We start from the raw sequence: 20,565 nt of genomic DNA on the forward strand, positions 1-20,565 counted from the left end.
ATGAGTATATTTCATAGTGGAGAGTATGCTCGGTGTGGATTCTTGGATTAGTCACCTCATCTTGAGTTGAATACCAAGTAAATCCTATTTGTTAGTATTGAGAGCTTATTTTGAGTTTATCCGTTACAAAATCAACATCGACGAAATGAGCGAGCGAGTAAGACGAGCTATTCATCACCTCTAGCTCCCGAAATGACCTAACACTATTGAATAACTTTTATATGATATAAATCCTAAATTACCCTAAACACATTGTAGCAGTTACTAGTTACTGGATAATTTTTATACGTTATAGTAGTTATTTACTAATTTCTATACGTTGTAGAAGTTATCCAATAGCTTCTATAATAATATTGGATTAAAGTATAATTTTGAGGTAAAATTACAAAAGGAGTGTCCAATTTAATTTTTTTTTTTTTTGGAAAAACAATGCTTAAATGTTTCTTTTAATTTGGGGGCGTCTTAAAACATAGCTTTTTTTTCCTTAATTTTTTATACGTGGACAATATAAATTTTTTCATATCCTTAAAATTTAATAACTTTTTAAAAATGTCTTTATCTTTTATTAATGTCATATATAATATGATTCAATTTAAAATGAAACATAAAGAAATAAAATTTAAATGTAAAATAACATATAGTGAGTATTTTAAGAAAAATTATAGAAAAACCGAAAATATTTTTCGAAAATAATCACGACCGTCTATTTCACTGGTAGTTTCATCGCCGGCGTCCACTTGCAAAGACACGGAACATTTGAGGCTGGTCAGGTTATTAACTTCCCTTGTGGTTAGACAGCGCCGAGGACTGCAGAGGCGCAGAGGCCGTGGGAGACGATGGCGACGGAGAAATTGGGGATCAAGATCGAGAAGAACCCGCACGAATCCAAGATCGCTGATCTCGGCGTCAGGCAATGGCCAAAGTAAATGAATCCTCTCTTTCGATCGCGGTTTCTTTTCATCTTCCTCGTGTTTTCAATAGTTTTTAGTTCGACCTAGAAAAATGTTTTTTTTTTATTTATAGATTCGTTGAATATGTTTTGATTAGTGTTAAGATGAAGCTTGAAGATCGGGAAGGGTGATGAGATTTGTCTAACCTTTTAAGGATGAATGATTGAAATGGTGAACATCATTATGGATTTTGAAAAAACAATGCTTGGACATAGATTTTTCCTCCTTAGATGGAGAGAAGGGAAAGAAATTTCAGTGTTAAACTTCATTTAAGTTATAATCAAGCTGTAGATCGATATGTTGGAATAGGGTCGATTGGCTATGCTTGTAATGTATAACTATCACCTTGCCCTCTGTTGGCTAGTTTGCTGATTCTATTTGAATTTTTATCTTGCCTTAATGGCTTGCTTTCTGGGGCCACTTTGTTGAACTTTGGGAGTTATGAATCAAGAATCATTCCACCTTAGTTGGAATATTGATGTGGATGCAAGCATTTGATACACAATGGTACTGTGGAGGATTGAAATAAACAATGAGATTCTTATGATGTGACTTCAGTAGGATGGCAACATCAGAAATGGAAGTTCACTAACACTTCAGAGTCATAGAAAATTAAGTTTATATTTCATATTGTTGGGGTTTCCTAGAATTGTGATCCTTCAATGACCCATTGAACCTCAATCAATGGCCTCAATCGATCCAAGCTTCTAGAATTCTGAAGCCCAACTTAAGCATTTCAGCATTTCAAATGATGTGAGCATTTGGAAATTATGGCATTCTTTTGACTTTTCACGATCACAAGTAAACAAGTTGAGAAATTTCCATGGAGGTCTTACTTTAGGTGCTATTTGACATGATTTTAGATCTTAGGCATACGTAGTGGACTTATGCATGCCAAGGAAATTACTAATATTACCCTGTTTAGTTCATCAAACTCCTTTCAGTTTCAATCATGTAGTTTATCGCTGCGCTTCTTAAGCACTTACTAGCCTTAGCAGTCATTTGAGGATCTTCGTGAATCAATCGTTCAGTATTTTGTATGTGATATGATGATATGGGTGGATCCTCAAAAAGCAGGTCAAAGCAGGGAAGACCGGCTGACATGGCGGTAGTGGTCAATATCACCAACAGTAGTAGGGGTGCGCCTGAACAGCTCAAGTAGTCGATCGACCCTTGAACTGCTAGTTAGACTTGCATGGCCGATCGGGCCTAGAACTGCAAGTCGGGCGCAAATGGCCGACCGGGCTTCGAAGCTTGAGCGCGGATCCTCTTACGTGTAGACAGAGTGCACAGAGTAGCGAGAATCCGGTCCATCAGGCCTTCCGATCGGGCGGATTTTGTGCCTCAACTAGGGACAAGCGGATAAACCAAATTTCTAAGTATTAAGTAACTCGACCAACTTGCTCTGCCGATCGGGGCTGTAGCTCGGTCGGACATAGCGTTCCTTTGAAGCCATTGGATAAGTCGGATATAGATTGGGCCATTGGCTCACTGCCATATTCTTCAAGGCTGAGCTTTTAGCCCTCTTGAATGGTAGCTGGTCGGCCCATTGTGGGCCTCAAGTCCAACAGTTTCACACTCTTTTTTGGAAGTTTGTGCCACGAAGGACAGAGAATTTCCTGCAGATAAATTGCGCTTTTGAAGCTTCTAGCCTATCAAATCATAGAGATTTACGGGCTTATTTAAGGAAAGGTATCAGAACCACTTTATGGTTTGTCCTTTCTTAGAAGTGCTTTGGAAAGTGTGTAAAGGCTTGGAGATGTGTGCATAGAGATAACAGTGACATTATAAAAAAGAATTTCCATCTACAGGAGAAGGTATGTGTTGCTCTATAATTTTACACGCTCGCTGCTACAGTTTCTTTCACTATTCCTCTTCATAAACCAATCACTGACTTAAGCGTTGGAGGGTTAACGCCGAAGACTCCTTCCCGAGCCCGGCACTAACGCTCTTTGTGTTACACAGGATAGCGAGGAGTCTTCGTTTGGTTAACAGCAGAGCCACATTCCCAGCCAACCACCTTCACTGCTTTCAGACAGAATCATATTTGATGTCGTATGTGGGAACTTCACCTGCATTCGAGACGTGAAGGTGGAAGATGCTAGACGACTTACTACAGTGACTTTGACACAAGAAGACGCTACTTGCCTGTCGCCAACGCCGCATTCCCCGATTGCCTATCACCGAGCATTGTTTCGGACGCCCCACAATGATCTAGGCTTGGCGGATAAGTCACAGGAATTGTCTTTCGAAAATGTGCCTGCCCGGGATAATCGAAAAGGCAAGGAATCGATAGTTAGTGGTTCTTCCGAGAGAATCGACACGTTGTTTGCCCAAGAAATCCTAAATGACAGATTGTCGGCCCATTTCCGACCCTTGTCAATCGGAGAATATGGAAGAGCATTCGACCTCGAAGATCACTTGCTAAAGTTTGAGAATATAGCCATGCTCCACCAGTATACAAATGGAGTTAAGTGTCGAGTATTTCTCACCACTCTGTGAGGCTCCTTGCAGAGATTGTTCGAAAGATTGTTGGTCGGGTCCATCTGTAGCTTCAAAGATTTCCGAGCGGTTCAACACTTTGCTAGCAGCCGTTGCTATCAGAAGACGACAGTGAATTTATTCTCGCTCAGGCAAGGGCCCAAAGAAACGCCACGGACATATATCAAAAGATTCAACTAAGTGGCCATAGACATCCCGTCGACCACTCAGGAAATTTTTAATTTTGGTGAGTGCCTTTTTTCAGGGACTTACAGATAATGATTTTTTCCGATCCTTCATCAGAAAGCCTCCGAGAGATTTCGACCATCTGCAAGGACAAATCACAAAATACATCAACGTGAAAGAAATTCAGTCCGCTCGAAAGAAAGAGGTGGTTCCTGAGGCAGTTGTCGCTCTCGAGCCCCGAGTGGCCAACAGAAGACGACAGTGAATTTATTCTCGCCCAGGCAAGGGCCCAAAGAAACGCCACGGACATATATCAAAAGATTCAACCAAGTGGCCATAGACATCCCGTCGACCACTCAGGAAATTTTTAATTTTGGTAAGTGCATTTTTTCAGGTACTTACAGATAATGATTTTTTCCGATCTCTCATCAGAAAGCGTCCGAGAGATTTCGACCATCTGCTCGGACAAATCACAAAATACATCAACGTGAAAGAAATTCAGTCCGCTCGGAAGAAAGAGGTGGTTCCTGAGGCAGCTGTCGCTCTCGAGCCCCGAGTGGCCAACAACAATCTGCCTCCAAAAGGGCCCTGATTGGGCCCTTAATAGCAACAACATAAGTCTCTACCAAATGTGGTCTAGCATGTGGAAGTCGATCGAACCAGATCTATAGGGCTCGACAGTGGACGCCGATGTTTTGCACTTACCATCGCTTGGCGACACAACATGAGGCCCGTTCGAGTGTATCGACCCGAGAGGAGGAAAATCGCGGCAACGCGACTCGAGGTGATATTGGCATGATAGTGAGTGACCCGACCGACGGTGATTCCAACCGGGCCAGAAAAGCACATGCACGACAACTAGAAATCCACGCAGTCGGGTGCAGCAAGGAGAAAGCACAAGGAGCAGAGATTAGTTTCGGTCCTCGAGACTTGGAGGGAATAGAAATGTCTCATGATAATGCTTTAATTATTATGGCGATGATTGCTAATTACAAAGTTTATCGTACTTTTGTTAACACGGGTAACTCGGTTAACATAATATTCAAGAAGGTGTTTGACCAACTTCAGATGAACAAAGATGAGCTTCAACCAATGACAACACCCAGCCGATCGACCAAGTTCGGCCATCTCTCTCAGAAAGGAGTTGCTCATGAGGACTCGCCGAACAAATTTCATTGTGGTGGGCACCCTCTCGGCTTACAACATTATACTTGGCTGACCGGCATTAAACGAGTTCCTAGTTGTCTCCATATTTTGTTATAAAATCAACGATTCGGTCGGCGAAGTTAGGGGTGATCAGCTCGTAGTACACCAATGCTACGTGGAGATTGTGAAAACTGAGTGTCGGGCCGCTTGGAAGGCAAAACAGCTGTAGGTCAATGCAATTCGGGAGGCTCCTCACTTTGGTCTATGAAGAAAAAGAAGTGTAAATTCATCCCAGCCGATCGGAGGCATCTACCTTCATCGTCGTCGATCTGAGCCCGTTAAAGAAAACCGTTCCACGTCTGATCGGACGCTCGACCGATCAAACGGAAGAAAAGAGATTTTGGAGTAGAACAAAATCAAATTATTTGAGTGGAAGTTGACAAGTTACTTGAAGCTGGGCACATACAGAAAGTACAATTCCCGAGCTGGCTTGCGAACATGGTATTAGTATCCAAGCTGGGGAATAAGTGTCTGGTCTGTGTGGACTTCAGAGACTTGAACAAGGTGTGCCCAAAAGATTACTATCCTCTATCAAGCATTGATCAAGTGGTGGATTTACTATTGGCTGCAAGTTTATATGCATGCTGGATGTATATCATGGATACCACCAGATCCCGCTCGCAAAGGAGGATCAAGAGAAGGCCAGCTTCATTACGGCGGATGGAACCTACTGCTACAATGTCATGCCGTTCGGACTAAAGAATGGGTGCCAACATACCAGAGGCTTATGAACAGGGTGTTCTGAAGGCAGGTTGGCAGTAAGATGGAGGTATATGTTGATGATATTCTAATAAAATCCCTCTGAGTTGGTGGACGCTTCCTCGGCTATATCGTGACTGAGCGGGGAATCGAGGCCAACCCTACCAAAGTAAAGGTCCTCCAAGATATGCCCCCACCATGCAATCTAAAGGAGGCTTAGCGCCTGACCGGATGAATTATCGCTCTTTCCCGATTCATCTTAAAGTTGTCCAATCGGAGTTTTCCATTTTTCAAGATACTTCACCGAGTCATCAAATTTCAATGGGATGCCAAGTGTGACAAAGCGCTGGAAGAACTTAAAAGTTATTTATATTTTTTATCTGTACTTGCGAAGCCCATTGAGGACGAGCTGCTGTGGATGTATTTGTCCTCCATTGAATGGGCTGTCGGATCGGCGTTGGCGCGGCAGGACGACCATGAATAATAGCTAGTGTACTTTTTCAGTCATTTATTGAAAGATGTTGAATGTTGTTATACTCCTTTTGAGAAGTTGGTGTACGGACTGATATTAGCCGCTCGGAGGTTACGCCTTTACTTTTTATCTCATCCTATAATTGTTTTAACTAACAGTACGTTGGGCTGAGTTCTCAACTCGGTGACGTCGGGACGGCTAATCAAGTGGGCCACGTAGTTAAGTGAATACGATATACAATACCAACCCCGATCGACGATCAAAGTACAAGCCTTAGCTAATTTTGTGACAGGTATGTAAAGTCCCAAGCCATATGAAACCTTAAAAATTTATGTTGATGGATCGTCCACTTGACAGGACAGTGGATTTATCCTGTTGATATCACCGTGTGAAGACAGAATGTAACTGTCCATTCGGCTGGATTATCAGACTACTAATGATGAAGCAAAATATGAAGCTTTGATCGTCGGTATGTAGCAGGCAGCTAAATATGTGGGGGTTACTCGGGTTCTCATTTATTTGGATTTTCAACTAGCAACCCAACTACTCTCAGTAATTTTGAAATAAATAATGAACGATTGAAAATGTATGCTGAGGCGTTTGAAAAGTTGAAGTCAAGATTCCAAGAGGTGATAATATGAAAAATTCTCCGAGCAGATAATCAATATGCGGATAAGCTGGTCAAGTTGGCTAGTTCTTTAAGTCCACCGGCGCTGGAGAAGCCTATTCAGGGTTTGTCTTCTTCCTTCGTCGAGAAGGAACGTCCTAGTTGTATGTAAATGGTCGAAATAATGTAATAAAGATTATCATTGAGTTTTACAAAAAAGAAATTTAATCCATAGATCAAGAGACTCTGATTTCCTCGAGCCTCAAATCCCCCTACCACCGTAAGCTGTCAAGGTCGTAAAACCAAGAAGACGAAGGTTGATCCTGCCGACCAGCCGGTAAATCATCCCATTACGCGATCCATAGCCAAGGGTCTCAACAAATTGGTGTCCCGTCATAATGGGTGACTCACAAGTACTTTAACAATGTTTTGATGCGTTTCTCAAAATCTACCAAGAGGACAAAGCTTCCAATGAAAAACGACAGCAGCTCATCCATGCTCAACTAGAGGAATTGTCGAAAAGCTTTTATAATCTACACTCGCACAACAACCATCGAGGTGAAGAGAGCAACAATCATACCGATCCACAAAGGCACCGCTCGAAAGGGTATCATGGTCATGAAGAGGGATCCTCATATATATCACGATATTCGAAACTGGATTTCTCATGTTATGATGGTGAGTCTGATCCTTTGGGATGACTCAATTGATGCGATCATTTTATTCGCCATCAACGCGCTTTGGAGGAAGAAAAGGTGGGCCTCGCCTCGTTCCATCTTGAGGGAGATGACCAATTATGGTTCATCAAACTCGAACGTGATCGATCTCATATTCAATGGGAGGAATTCAAAGATCAGTGTAATTTGAGGTTTGGGCCACCTATTCGCAACAACGAATTGGGCGAACTTGCAAAACTTCAACAATCAGGATCCGTGGAAGACTACCAGCGAAAGTTCGAACAATTGGCGGCACGAGCGAGTTCCTTAACCTCAGAGCAAGAAGTGCAAATATTCATTAGTGGCCTCCAAGATCACATCGCTGTGGAAGTCGAGCTTCACCACGCAGAAGATCTCACTTTGGCTATGAGTTTTGCTTGCCTTTATGAACACTGCTCTAAACGATCTGAATCAACGGTCACACCGCAGCGCACCCCCATTCTGCCACTGAAGCAACTATTTATCAAACGATTAAATCGAACGGAAATGGAAGAACGGCGTGCCAAGGGTTTTTGTTTTAATTGCAACGAACTTAACATTCACAGTCGTTGCAAACGTCATTTTTGGCTTGAGGGATTAGAAGATTATGATAAATAGAACCACATTGAGGATTTTGAAATTTCCCTCAATGTGATCACTGGCTTCCGTGCTTCTCAAACCATGCGGATTCAAGGACGAATTAACCACACCCCCTTGCTAGTCTTCATCGACTCGGGAAGTACTCATTACTTTTTAAATTCAGCACTTGCATTAATCTTGGGCTTGACAAAAGTCTTGCGCTCTGGGTGGCAGTAGCTAATGGGCGACGACTACCTTGGTGTTTGCCGCAATGTATTAATCCATTTGGATGATCACAAATTTAATATAGAATTCTTCATTCTACCGTTGGGGGACATTGGAGCAGTGTTGGGAGTCAACTGGCTTCGCACCCTTAGTCCTATCCTTTGGGATTTCTCCCAGATGTGCATGAGCTTTCAACATACCGGCAACACCATTTATTTACAAGGATCGGATGCTACTCTAACAGCAGAAGTGACCTCTCTCGCAATAGCTACCCTTCCAAAAGTTAATGAAAAACGACATATTCTCGAAAAGTATGCTGCAATTTTTGAGGAACCCAACGGCCTTCCACCTTTTCGTAAGTGTTGCCACAAAATTTTACTTGGACAAGGTACCAACCCTATCGTGGTGCGTCCTTATAGATACCCCCATGCGTAAAAAGATGAAATCGAGCATCAATGCAATGACATGTTTGCCAAGGGCCTGATTAGACAAAGCACATCTCCTTTTTCTTCGCTAGTTTTACTGGTAAAAAAAAAACAGACGACACATGCCGCTTTTGTGTGGATTATAGGGCTCTCAATGAAAAGACAATTAAAGATAAATTTCCTATCCTTGTGATTGATGAATTGCTTGATGAATTACATGAATCCTTTTATTTTACTAAGTCGGACCTGAGATCCGGATATCACCAAATCCGAATGCAACCGGACAACATTTCTATAACGGCTTTTCGCACTCACCATGGTCATTTTGAGTTCGTAGTATTGTCATTCGGGCTCACCAACGCGCCCTTAACTTTTCAAGCTCTTATGAATAATGTCTTTGACGATTTTCTGAGAAAATTTGTACTAATTTTCTTTAATGATATATTGGTTTACAGTACTTCTTGATAGGAACATCTCCACCATTTGCAGCTCGTTTTTGGGATATTACAGTAGCAACACCTCTTCCTAAAAAATTCTAAGTGTTTATTTGCTCAGACGGAAATTGCCTATCGTGGTCACATCATTTCTCGTTCAGGGGTGGCCATCGATAATGGCAAAATTGAAGCAATTCTCTATTGGCCACAACCCACTACTCTTCGTGCCCTTCATGATTTTCTAGGGCTCACAGGGTACTATCGTAAATTTGTCCAAGGATATGGATAGTTGGCGTCCCCTCTAACTAGCCTCTTGCGAAGGAACTCTTTTGAATGGAATGAGGCGGCGGAATTGGCATTCCCAAAGCTAAAGATCGTCCTTACTTCCACACCGGTACTTGCCTTGCCCGATTTCTCAAAACCATTTGTGGTGGATTGTGATGCCTCAGATATGGGGATCGGTGCAATTCTGCAGCAAGAAGGATGCCCCATTGTTTTTTTAGCCGTCCTTTGGCCAAACGACACAAGAAGCTCCCTGCTTATGAGAAACAACTCATCGGATGGCCAAAGCTATACGTCATTGACATGCTTATCTTTGGGGACACAAGTTCCTAGTTTGAACTGACCATTACAATCTAAAATTTTTATTGGAACAACGGATTACCAACTCGTCTCAACAACACTGGATTAGTAAGCTACTAGGTTTTGATTTTCTTATCGAATATCGAGCAGGCTGAAACAATGTGGTACCAGATGCACTTTCATGTCGTGACAACAATAATGGACAGTTGACCGCTATCTCCATGGCTAAATTAAATTTAACAGAGGACATCCAATCTGAATATTCTACTTCCTCAGAAATTCAACACCTTATTCAGGTGTCATAGCGAGGCGAAGGTCGTATGGAGTACAAGGAAGGACTTTTATTCTTCAAGGTAGAATCTATCTCCTTGCTACATCTCCTCTCACTTCTAAAATAATAACCATGATACATAATGAGTTTCACGAAGGATATCAGAAGACATTATATCGAATTACACGAGATTTCTATTGACTCGGGATGAAACAGCAGGTTCACATGTTTGTGCGTGAATGTCCAATCTGCCAACACAATAAAGTGGAGCATTTGAAGCCCGTGGGATTACTACAACCCTTGCCTGTTCCTCACCAAGTGTGGTAGGACATTTTCATGGATTTTATTGATGGGTTGCCTCTATCTCAGGGTAAAATTGTATTGTTTGTTGTTGTGGATCGCTTCTCTAAGTATGTCCATTTCATCCCTTTATCACACCCATACACAACTGTAAAGGTGACTCGAGTTTTCTTTGATAACATTTTTAAGCTCCACGGTCTTCCAGAAACCATCGTCAACGACCGTGATGCAACCTTCACTAGTTCTTTCTGAAAGGAACTATTTCGCCTTAGTGGGATGCAACTTTGTTTCTCGTCCGCTTACCATCCCCAATCGGATGGCCAGACCGAAATCATGAACAGGGTTATTGAGATGCATTTGCATTGCTTTATGGGAGAATTTTCAAAGAAATGGGTATATTGGATCTCTTGGGGAGAATTTTGTTACAATACTGGTTATCACACATCCCTCAAGGTCACCTCGTTCGAGTTTGTGTATGGGCGATCGCCTCCACGCCTATCATTATATTTGGTTGGTACTTCTCATATTGAATCAGTAGATCAGGAGCTACAAATTCGGGAACAACTTCTGAAGAATCTACGAGGAAACCTTTTTGCTACCCAAAATCACTTGAAACTTCAATATGATTCATCCCATCAGGAGGTACGATTTGAGATAGGCGATATGAGGTCGTCAAAGCTTCAGTCTTATCGTCAAGTAAGTTTAGCGTCCAAGAACCATTCAAAACTATCTCCTCGGATTTATGAGCCTTTTAAAATCATTGACCGTGTGGGTCATGTTGCCTACAAACTCCAATTCCCAGACCACGTCAAGCTCCACCCCGTTTTTCATGTGTCCTCTTTAAAGAAATATCATGGTAGCATCCCTAGCGTCCCCACTCTTTCCCCCATAAATTAGGAAGATTACATTCCTTCTCCTCTAGTGGTTCTCGACTATCGCTCACATCGTGGACGCTCTCAAATTCTGGTTCATTGGGAGGGCTTATCACCTGCTGAGGCTTCATGTGAAGATGCAGTGGCTATCATGGAACGTTACCCATCATTCGTGTTTACGGACAAACCCGTTTCTCAGGGAGGGAGTAATGTTATGGACCGAGCCCGTACAACAAAAGAGAATCTAAAACCCATCAAATATAAGAGATACACGCACGACAGATTTAGAAAGGATGGTGTAAATCAAGAGAATTGATTCTGCTATAATAATTTATAGTAATTGATTTTATTTGACTCAAGTATCTTTTATTATAAATAGAATTGAGTCTAGTATCTTTTTATTTTTGGTTAGAATAAAACCTTTCTTATTCAAGGGTTGTCTTCTTCCTTCGTCTAGAAGGAACGTCTTAGTTGTATTTAAATGGTTGAAATAATACAATAAAGATTATCCTTGAGTTTTACAAAAAAGAAATTAAATCCATAGATCGATAGGTTCTCTAATTTCCTCGAGCCTCAAATCCCCCTACCACTATAGGCCGTCAAGGTCGTAAAACGAAGAAGACGAAGGTTGATCCTGCCTACCAGCCGGTAAATAGTCCCATTACGCGATCCATAGCCAAGGGTCTCAACAATCATCTCCTATCGTATGAAATGTACTATGTTCATGCTACATTTGCCCTACCAAAAAAGAAGGTATATGTGTTTCTCAACCCCCAGGCCAACCCAAGCCCACCACGGGTCGAGAGCTGTTCAGATGGGTCAACTCATGGTGGGGCGGGTCGGCCTATGACAGACCAGTCATTTGGCGGGGCGGGCCGATCCGTCATCTTGGTGGATTGGAAAATCTCCAATCTGACCCAATCTAAGACGGGTTGTGGGTTAAGCTGACTAACCCGCAGACCCATCAAAAATTTTAAAAATATGCCTACTGTAGGAGATGATTTTTTAAAAAATGCTTATTGTAGGAGATAAAAGGGCAGCGGTGCACGAAGCTCCCACCATGCGGGGTCTCGGGGAAGGATTCATTGTACGCAGCCTTACCTTGATTTTGCAAAAGACTGTTTCCAGGATTTGAACCCGTGATCTTTTGGTCACATGACAACAACTTTACCGTTGCGCCTATTGTAGGAGATGATTTTAAAAAAAAAACCTACCTTGAGCTGATCTCAATAATCTCTCTTAATTTACTCTATGATTTTAATCACTTAATTTGAGTGATGGATGACTTCTTCTCCAACTCCGACGTGCTGACGAAGGTGGCGCTGTTCTCTGGTTCAGACTCTCGTCTATCTCATCCTCTCCAAGTCCTCTACCAACTTCTCCGACGACAAGGTGACGAGAAGCCTCAGCTTTCGACCAACACACTCCGTTAGCGTTCGCCGCTGGCTGGCCTTACTTTCCGACATGCCTGCCGGCGGCAAGGTTTCACCATCAGCACCGAGGTCTCGCCATTAGTGTCGAGGCCCCCACGATGAGAGGAATCACTGATGTTGTCCGACGACATGAAAGAATATTGATATGAAATTAATAAATCTCTTCTTCGGGCATGTATAATGTATTTGATCTGTTGTTAAAATTTTGTTTGTAGAAAAAATATCGTTAAAAATTTATTTATATCCATAATTAAATTTCTAATAAATATATTTATTTAATTTAATGATTTGCTCAAACAATATAATAATCGAATTTGATCATCTCCTATGATATGAAATGTACTTATGTTCATGCTACATTTGTCCTACCAAAAAAATATGTGTTTCTCAACCCACAAGCCAACCCAAGCCCGTCGTGGGCTGACTAGGCGAGTTGCGGGCCTAGGCGGGTCAGCCCATGGCGGGCTTGAGTTGATAAAATTTTAACCCAACTCAATTAAATTATTTGACGCGGCGGGCCAATCCAACGAGCTTAACCCAAATTGACGGCTCTAATTGTTTCTCTAAATGGGTGGAAGCGGAACCACTCGTTAAAATAACGGAGCATATGGTCATTAAATTTCTATGGCAAAATATAGTGTGTTGATTCGACATTCCTCACAAGATAGTTTCTGATAATCGAAGATAATTCCAAGGGCGGGGGATCAGAGAATGGTGTTCAAGCTATGACATACTATAGGCTTTCACGTCCATGGCTTATGTCCAAAGCAATAGATAGGTGGAAGTCACTAACAAAGAGATTATTAGCGGACTCAAAACCCGCCTCGACCATCTTGGAGGAAGCTGAGTGGATGAACTCCCGAGTGTGCTATGGGCTCATCGCATCACACCTCGGGAGTCTACGGGCATAACTCTGATCTGTCTAGTATATGGAGGAAAGGCGACCATACTCGTCGAAGTCGGTATTGGATCTGATTGGATATAATTATGTGACGAAGAGAATGTCAATCGGGTCTAGTGAAGCTGGACTGAGCGGAGGAAATCAGAGACAAGGCTGCCGCTCAACTAACGAAGTACCGACAAAAAATGAAGTAGAGCTATAATCGGAGGGTTATCCCGAGATCTAAGTTGGCGACTTAGTATAGAAAAGAGTTAAGCTGGTTAAAAACGTTAGCAATTTGGAGCTGCCGTGGAACCGGCCATACAAGGTGATGCAGAATCTCAGCTCTAGTTCCTACTACCTGTAGGATTCAGACGAAAGAAACTTTGATCGGTCTTGGAGCGCAAATCATTTACAACTCTACCGGGCTTAATGGTTCGTTTAAATTGAATATATGTAATTTGTAAAATTTTATATTCAATGAATGCAAACAGATTCAAGGGGAAAACAATCAAGTCCTAGTGCCAAGTTATAAGTAAGTTCACTATCACGACCAAGTCTCAGACTCTCGTACTGAGCAGCCGAGTTATAAGTGAACTTGCTATCGTGATCAAGTTCTAAATTCGCATGTCGAGCGGTCGAGTTATAAGTGAGTTTACTCTCGCGATCATGTCCCAAACTCGTGCCGAATGACCGAGTTATAAGTAAGCTTGCTCTCACGGCCATGTCCCAGACTGTCGTGCTGAGCAGCCAAGTTATAAGTGAGCTTGCTCTTATGACTAAGTCCCAGACTCTTGTGCCGAGTGACTGAGTAATAAGTGAGCTTACTCTCACGACCAAGTCCCAGACTCTTGTGCTGAGCAACTGAATTATAAGTGAGGTTGCTCTCACGACCAAGTCCCAAACTCTTGTGCCAAGTAGTCAAGTTATAAATGAGCTTGCTCTCACGATCAAGTCCCAGACTCGTGCCGAGTAACTGAGTTATAAGTGAGTTTGCTCTTATGACCAAGTTCCAGACTCTTGAGTAATCGACCGAATTATAAGTGAACTTACTCTCACGTCCACATTCTAGACTCTCGAGCCGATCAACCGAGTTATAAGTGAGCATGCCGTCACATCCAAATCTTAAACCGTTGAGCTGACCGGCCGAGTTATTAATAAACTTGCTTCTACAACCAAGTGCTGAAGATCTTCCAGAACTTAGGGAAATCACTGCGATAAAGGCTCTCTATGACAATACTCAAGTAAACCAAAAAATCCAAGGCCAAGGAAACTGAAGAATACGTTTAAAAGCTAAGACACTCAGAAGTTAAAAGTTCAAAAATAAGGAACAATACATACACAGCATGGAAAGTTGTTAAATCTTTACCAAATTCACTGAATGACTTAAAGAAGATACTACATAAAATCAACAAAGGCATTGTTGGGGATAACGTCCAAGATTTTTTGGCACTTGATAAAGGTCTTGGAACCTCAGTAGATAAATAGTCGTCATCCTTCAATTGCTTGAGAGTCCCCTCAATGTCATACCCAAACATCTTATTGGTCCGATTGGCTAGCATCTGGTTGAAATTTCTAGAGCAAAGATAGTCGACCTTGTAGGCTTCTAGCCGACCGGACTCAAATGCTTTATAGTTGGTCATCTCTAGGGGTGTAAATGAACCAAGCCTCTCATAAGATATTCGAATCTTGATTCGATAAAAGTTTGTTTGAACTCGTTTAACGAGACTTATTAAGATAAACAAACTAATCTCAAGTTTCAATATTTGACTCGTTAACTCGTGAACATGTTCGTTAAGTTCATGAATTAATTTTTAAATAAAAATAATAATTTTGATATTAAATTTATAGATTTTTCACTCTATTTATGGAACATATAGATAAATATATTAAATTTATTTATTTAAATAGAATTATAAATTTTAATAAGAATATTATAGTTTTCTCTAAATATATAATTTAGTTTTTAATGAATATTTAAATTTATAATTTATATTTATTAAGCTCGTTTGGGCTCGATAAAAGTTCGAATAAGCTCGTCAGCTATGAATATATTCGTTAAATATAGCTCGAGCTCGGTTGGATTATAAACGAGCTAAATTCAAACATTCAAGAATTCGGTTCGGCTTGACTCGATTACACCCCTAGTCATCTCCACTTGAGAGGCTTCAAGCTCCTTTTTAAGTGTTGTCCGCTCGGCAATTTTCTCAGCAATTGTTTGTTGATGCTCCCCAAGTTGGAGCTCGTGGCCTGCCTGCTCAACCGTTCGACTAACTTGTTCGGTAAGCAAAGCGGCTTCCGCCTCCTCAAGCTTTTTGGCTAGAGCTCGGGCCTATTCTTGATATCCAAGTCTTCAATGACCCTTAGTTTCATGGTGTTGGTTGAGTTGACCCGTGATTCATAATTCTTAGACTGCTTCATTAGTCACTTGGGTCGGATGACTTGGTCATGATTCTTGCTCACGGTGAGCACCCGCTCGGACCCCAAAAGTTGCTCAGATTGTTTCTCTATTTCTTCCTTTAGCTGAGCCACCTCTAAAGAAAGCCACCCGGATGTAGCTTAGGGTGCATCCGTCCCCCCGGTTGTATCTGGCAATTGCTTATATTCGTGACTTAGCTGAGCCATCCTCTGGCACATAGCCAAGCTTTCCACCAAAAACTAATAAAATAGAGAAGGTCAAGTGGAGCCGACCGAGAAACATATATGTTTAAATACCAAATGTGCGTACCTCAGTAGAATTTTGGCTAAAACGATCAGCAAGCTCATTGGGGGAGCTTGTCGCCGCTTGGGCTCTGGCGTCCGCTCAGGTTTGAGCTAAGGGAACTTGGATTCTAATCTTATGCTCGGGGGAGTGTGGCTCGTTGGGGTTCGGATGACATCATTCGTCTATAGGCAACTTGAGTACGGTAGTAATTCACCTATGTGTACCCGAGCCAATGGGCTCTGAGCTGGACTTGCTCTTGGATTTGGCCAAAGGAATGGAACGTATGGTGGAAAGAAGGGCCGCTGGGTCAGCTGGCGGAGGCATCAAATAAGATATCGGTTGCGCAAAATTAACATCGGTCGCAAATCAGATAAGGAAGGAGTCCGATCGGAGGTGGGAGTTGGTCGACCAACTGCTCTCTCAGGAATGGCAGAGGTAGAATTTTCTCCCCGCTCGGAAGGTGGTCGCACGGACACTGCAGCAGAGCTTGGCTGAGCGAATCTCGTTGATCGGCTGGAGGCTTCCGTTTAGAGTCTTTTGCGGCACTGACGTTGTTGCAAAGGCTCGGCGGAAGTTGTGGACTCCAAAGGAACTTCTATGGGCTTGAACTTTAGAGGCAGTTCCTTAGTGCTAACGGCGACATCGCTCCCCGCCATTCGACTCTCTCCTTCGCCGATGGGCCCTTCAGAGGCTCTGACCGACAAGAGCCCGTGGCTCTCCAGCTCGGCAGCTCCACAGACCTCGAGCTTCTCATCGGTTAACTTTGTGGAGTTGCTTAGCAAAGTCTTCCACATCACTTTAGCTGCAAAAAAGAAAAAGAAATCAGATAGATCCAAAAATAATAGAGGGAAGAATTTCTCACCGAAGGAGTCGGGCAACCGAGCGCGAATGGGACTCTACCCAAACATGTATAGCTCGCCCTCAAGCAGTAACTTATGCATATGATATTTTAGTCCGGTCAGCTAAGCAGCGGCTTCAAGGTAGACAAGCTTCCACCTATATTTACCCAGTTCGGGAGGGTTGGGTGGCTCCATTTGCCAGCCGGTCAGGAAGGTTGCCCGGTCGGGGAGTCGGAGATAGAAGTAATGGGACTTCCCGCCCTTATTGGACGAAGGTATTTTATCAAAGTATGCAACGTCCACTGAGGCTTGAAAGAGAAAGACCCGTGCCCCCAGGGCGTAGCACAAACGGTGGGCGCATGGTATCTCTGGCGTAATTGCCAGGGGTCGATTCTCAGGAACTGACGACCTGGGGTTTACCCCGCCATGCGCCTATGGCCTGTGTACCTGCATGAACCTCCTTCCATATCTGTGGGGCTGGCACTAGGTGGGCCGCTAAGGTAGCGGATCTACCTTTTTTGAAAGAGAAAGACCCGTGGCTCAGATTGTTTCAGGTAATAAAAATAATAAAAAAAACCCGTAGGAGTAAAGGGATTCTGTATAAACGAAACAACACTACAACCCCACACAGCAACCTAAAGGAGTTAGGTACTAGTTATTGTAAAGGGATGTGGAAATATCTACAAACTTCAGAAAAAAAGAGGTGTATTGGAAAACGGAGGCCGATATATAGTTGATCCTTAAAAAAATGAGAAAGCGATCCGGAGATATGTGACGATGGGCATTGGCCGAGGGGATGACAATCTGATGGTTAGAAGGGATGTGGTAGGTAAGTTTCATCTGGTCTACTTCATCGCCATTGAAGTCGGATGAAGTGGAGGTGTACCACAAGCCGGGGGCAGCCGGGAGAGGAGAAGGTGAGGAGGTCATGAGGAAAAGAAGATCAAAAGTTGGAAAAAAGAAGATGGAACTTATTGAAAGTTAATCATCAGCGACGAGTAGGGAACGAGAAAGAAGGTAAAGGCAAAATAAAAACCACTGCAATGTAAAGAAAAACGAAGGCCTTAAAAACCCTATCGTTAGTTACTTGAGGTCGTCCGATCAAGGACATAAAAAGGCCAGATTTTATCTGGGCTGTCAAATTTATAAAGGTAGCTGTCACATCGAATCCCAATAATCGCCTATCACATCGAATATTCGACGGCTTGAGAGTGTGACATATGGCGGTGAATCAAAGGTGCATTTATGAGGAATGGAAGCAATCAGCAGGCTCATGATGAAAAAACATGCTCGGTATGCCTTGCTTTAATTATAGGGAATTTGTTCGATTTCCGAGAGATTAGAATAATGTCAGTCTTAATAAAAGGGCACTGTAGAGAATTGGAGCTCGTCCGGGAAAAAGAAGAAGCATAGGGCGATAACAACTAAGTACCGCTGGCATTCGAGCTGAGCGGCACCATACTACAAATTCCCCGGTCCAGGAATAAAGAATTCACGAAGCAATTAGAGATAAGGACAATGGTTCAAGTCGAGTGATAGCTAAGAAAGTGAAATGCCTGCCGGAAATGAGGATTACGAATAATACTAAACACCTAGTCAGTCCGCGACTTGCAGTCTCCTTCAACTAGAGTTGGAGGGGAGGCTTGTGATACAGTGATAAGGGTGAACCCCCCCAAAGGCAAGGAAGATCGGTTGGTATGACAGTCAAAGTCAAGAAGTGGTCAATATCACCAACAGTAGCAGGGGGGGGCGCCTAAACAACTCAAGTAGTCGATCGGGCATTAAACTGTCGGTCGGACTTGCTTGGCCGATCGGGCCTAGAACTGCGGTTGGGCACGAGTGGTCAACCGGGCTTCGAAACTTGAGCGCGGATCCTCTTACGTGTAGGCATAGTGCACGGAGTAGTGAGAACCTGGCCAACCGGGCCTTCCGATCGGTTGAATTTTGTGCCTCAACCAGGGACAAGCAGGTAAACCTCATTGCTAAGTATTAAGTAACTTGACCAACTGCTTTACCGATTGAGGCTGTAAGTTGGACACAACGTTCCTGTGAAGCCACTGGATAAGTCAAATGTAGACTGGGTCACTGCTCATTTTCTTCAAGGCTGAGCTGTCAACCCTCTTGAATGGTCCCGGTTGGTCCATTGTCGACCCCAAGCCCAACGGTTTCGCACTCTGTTTTGACGTTTGTGCCACGAAAGACAGAGAATATCCTTAGACAAATCACGCTTTTGAAGTTTCCAGTGTATCAAATCATAGAGATTTACGGGCTTATTTAAGGAAATGTGTTAAAATCACTTTATGACATGTCCTTTCTTAGGAGTGCTTTGGAAATCGTGTAAATACTTGGAGATGCGTGCATAGAGACAACTGATACTATAAAAAGAGGTCTCCATTTACAGACGGAGGTATGCGACGCTTTATAATTTTACATGCTCGCTACTACAGTTTTTTTCACTATTCCTCCTCATAAATCAATCACTGACTTAAGCGTCGGAGGACCAACGTTAGGAACTCCTTCCTTGGTCTGACACTAACGCGCTTTGTGTTACGCAGGACAGTGAGGAGTTTTCATTTGGTCAACAGCAGGACCACATTCCCAACCAACTATCTTCATCGCTTTTAGACCAAATCTAGTATGCAATGGTCTTGATGGTATTTTTTTTAAAATATTGATAGCTCAAATGTAGAATACTCCTGATTATTACATCTTGTCAACTATACAATATACTTCATCTATCAATGCTTTCAAAATATGGAAATAAGATAATTCTATATGTTTGAAGATTGCCATATGTGATTGGTGAAGATTATTTAACTCAATTTTATTAGTTGCACCATAAAACTAGTAAACACTTTCCGGTGGCATAAAGTGGAAGGAAAGCGACACAATCTGGTGGGTGTTTTGCATATGGAGAGTCGAAAAAACTAGAACTGGAAAATGAAGATATCGTGAGAAACAGTTGCTAGCCGTATGTATTGCTTCTATGAAATATGTAGTAAAATTAATCTCCAGTTAAGAAACTGGTTTCTAAAAGTGAAACACGAGTGCTATAACTTTCTTTCGTCGATCAAATTTCCATTTTCATAATTTTTTTTGCATAGTAATATTTACTGGCTTTTGGCATTTGAAATTGTTATCATTCATAGTAATATATTTTTCATGTATAATATATAGATGGGGATGCCCTCCCAGCAAATTTCCATGGACATACACAGCGAAGGAGACTTGCTATCTGCTAGAGGGAAAAGTAAAGGTGTACCCTGAAGGCCATGGAAATGAGTATGTGGAGATTGAGGCAGGTGATTTGGTGGAGTTCCCCAAAGGCATGAAGTGCACTTGGGATGTCTCAGTGGCCATCGACAAGCATTATAACTTCGAATAGTTTCCGGCATCCATAACTGAGTCTATAAATGCCTAGTACTAGTACTTTCTCTTGATGTTAAAGTCTTGGAGATGAATGAATCATTAATGCTGTGCTTGTCAAACTACTATGGACTCGCTCAGATCTTAGTAAGGAATTTGGCTAGGTCAAATTGCCTGAGTTGGTTGAGGGTTCAATCTAATTTGTTCCAGGATGATGAATGATTAACAACAAAACATAGTTTAAGTGGTTTGATCTGTATGGGTCGAAGTCCAAACTCTATAGCCTGGCACACGATCGAAGAAGAAAGAACATAAAGAATCAGCGGCGGTGAAAGATGGTTTTTTCTTCAAATGTTCTA

At 42.4% G+C, this 20,565-nt stretch overlaps 1 protein-coding gene across 1 annotated transcript; it reads left to right on the forward strand.

Moving 5' to 3' along the window:
• The first annotated feature begins 764 nt into the window (after positions 1–764).
• Positions 765–20,376, forward strand: LOC122024727. Its single transcript, XM_042583398.1, has 2 exons — positions 765–922; positions 20,018–20,376. Exons 1-2 carry the CDS (start codon positions 837–839, stop codon positions 20,223–20,225), a joined length of 294 nt encoding a protein of 97 aa, XP_042439332.1. The 5' UTR covers positions 765–836; the 3' UTR covers positions 20,226–20,376.
• The last annotated feature ends 189 nt before the right edge of the window (positions 20,377–20,565 follow it).

This window comes from Zingiber officinale, chromosome 9B (assembly GCF_018446385.1).
Source record: "Zingiber officinale cultivar Zhangliang chromosome 9B, Zo_v1.1, whole genome shotgun sequence".
Taxonomy (NCBI): Eukaryota; Viridiplantae; Streptophyta; class Magnoliopsida; order Zingiberales; family Zingiberaceae; genus Zingiber; species Zingiber officinale.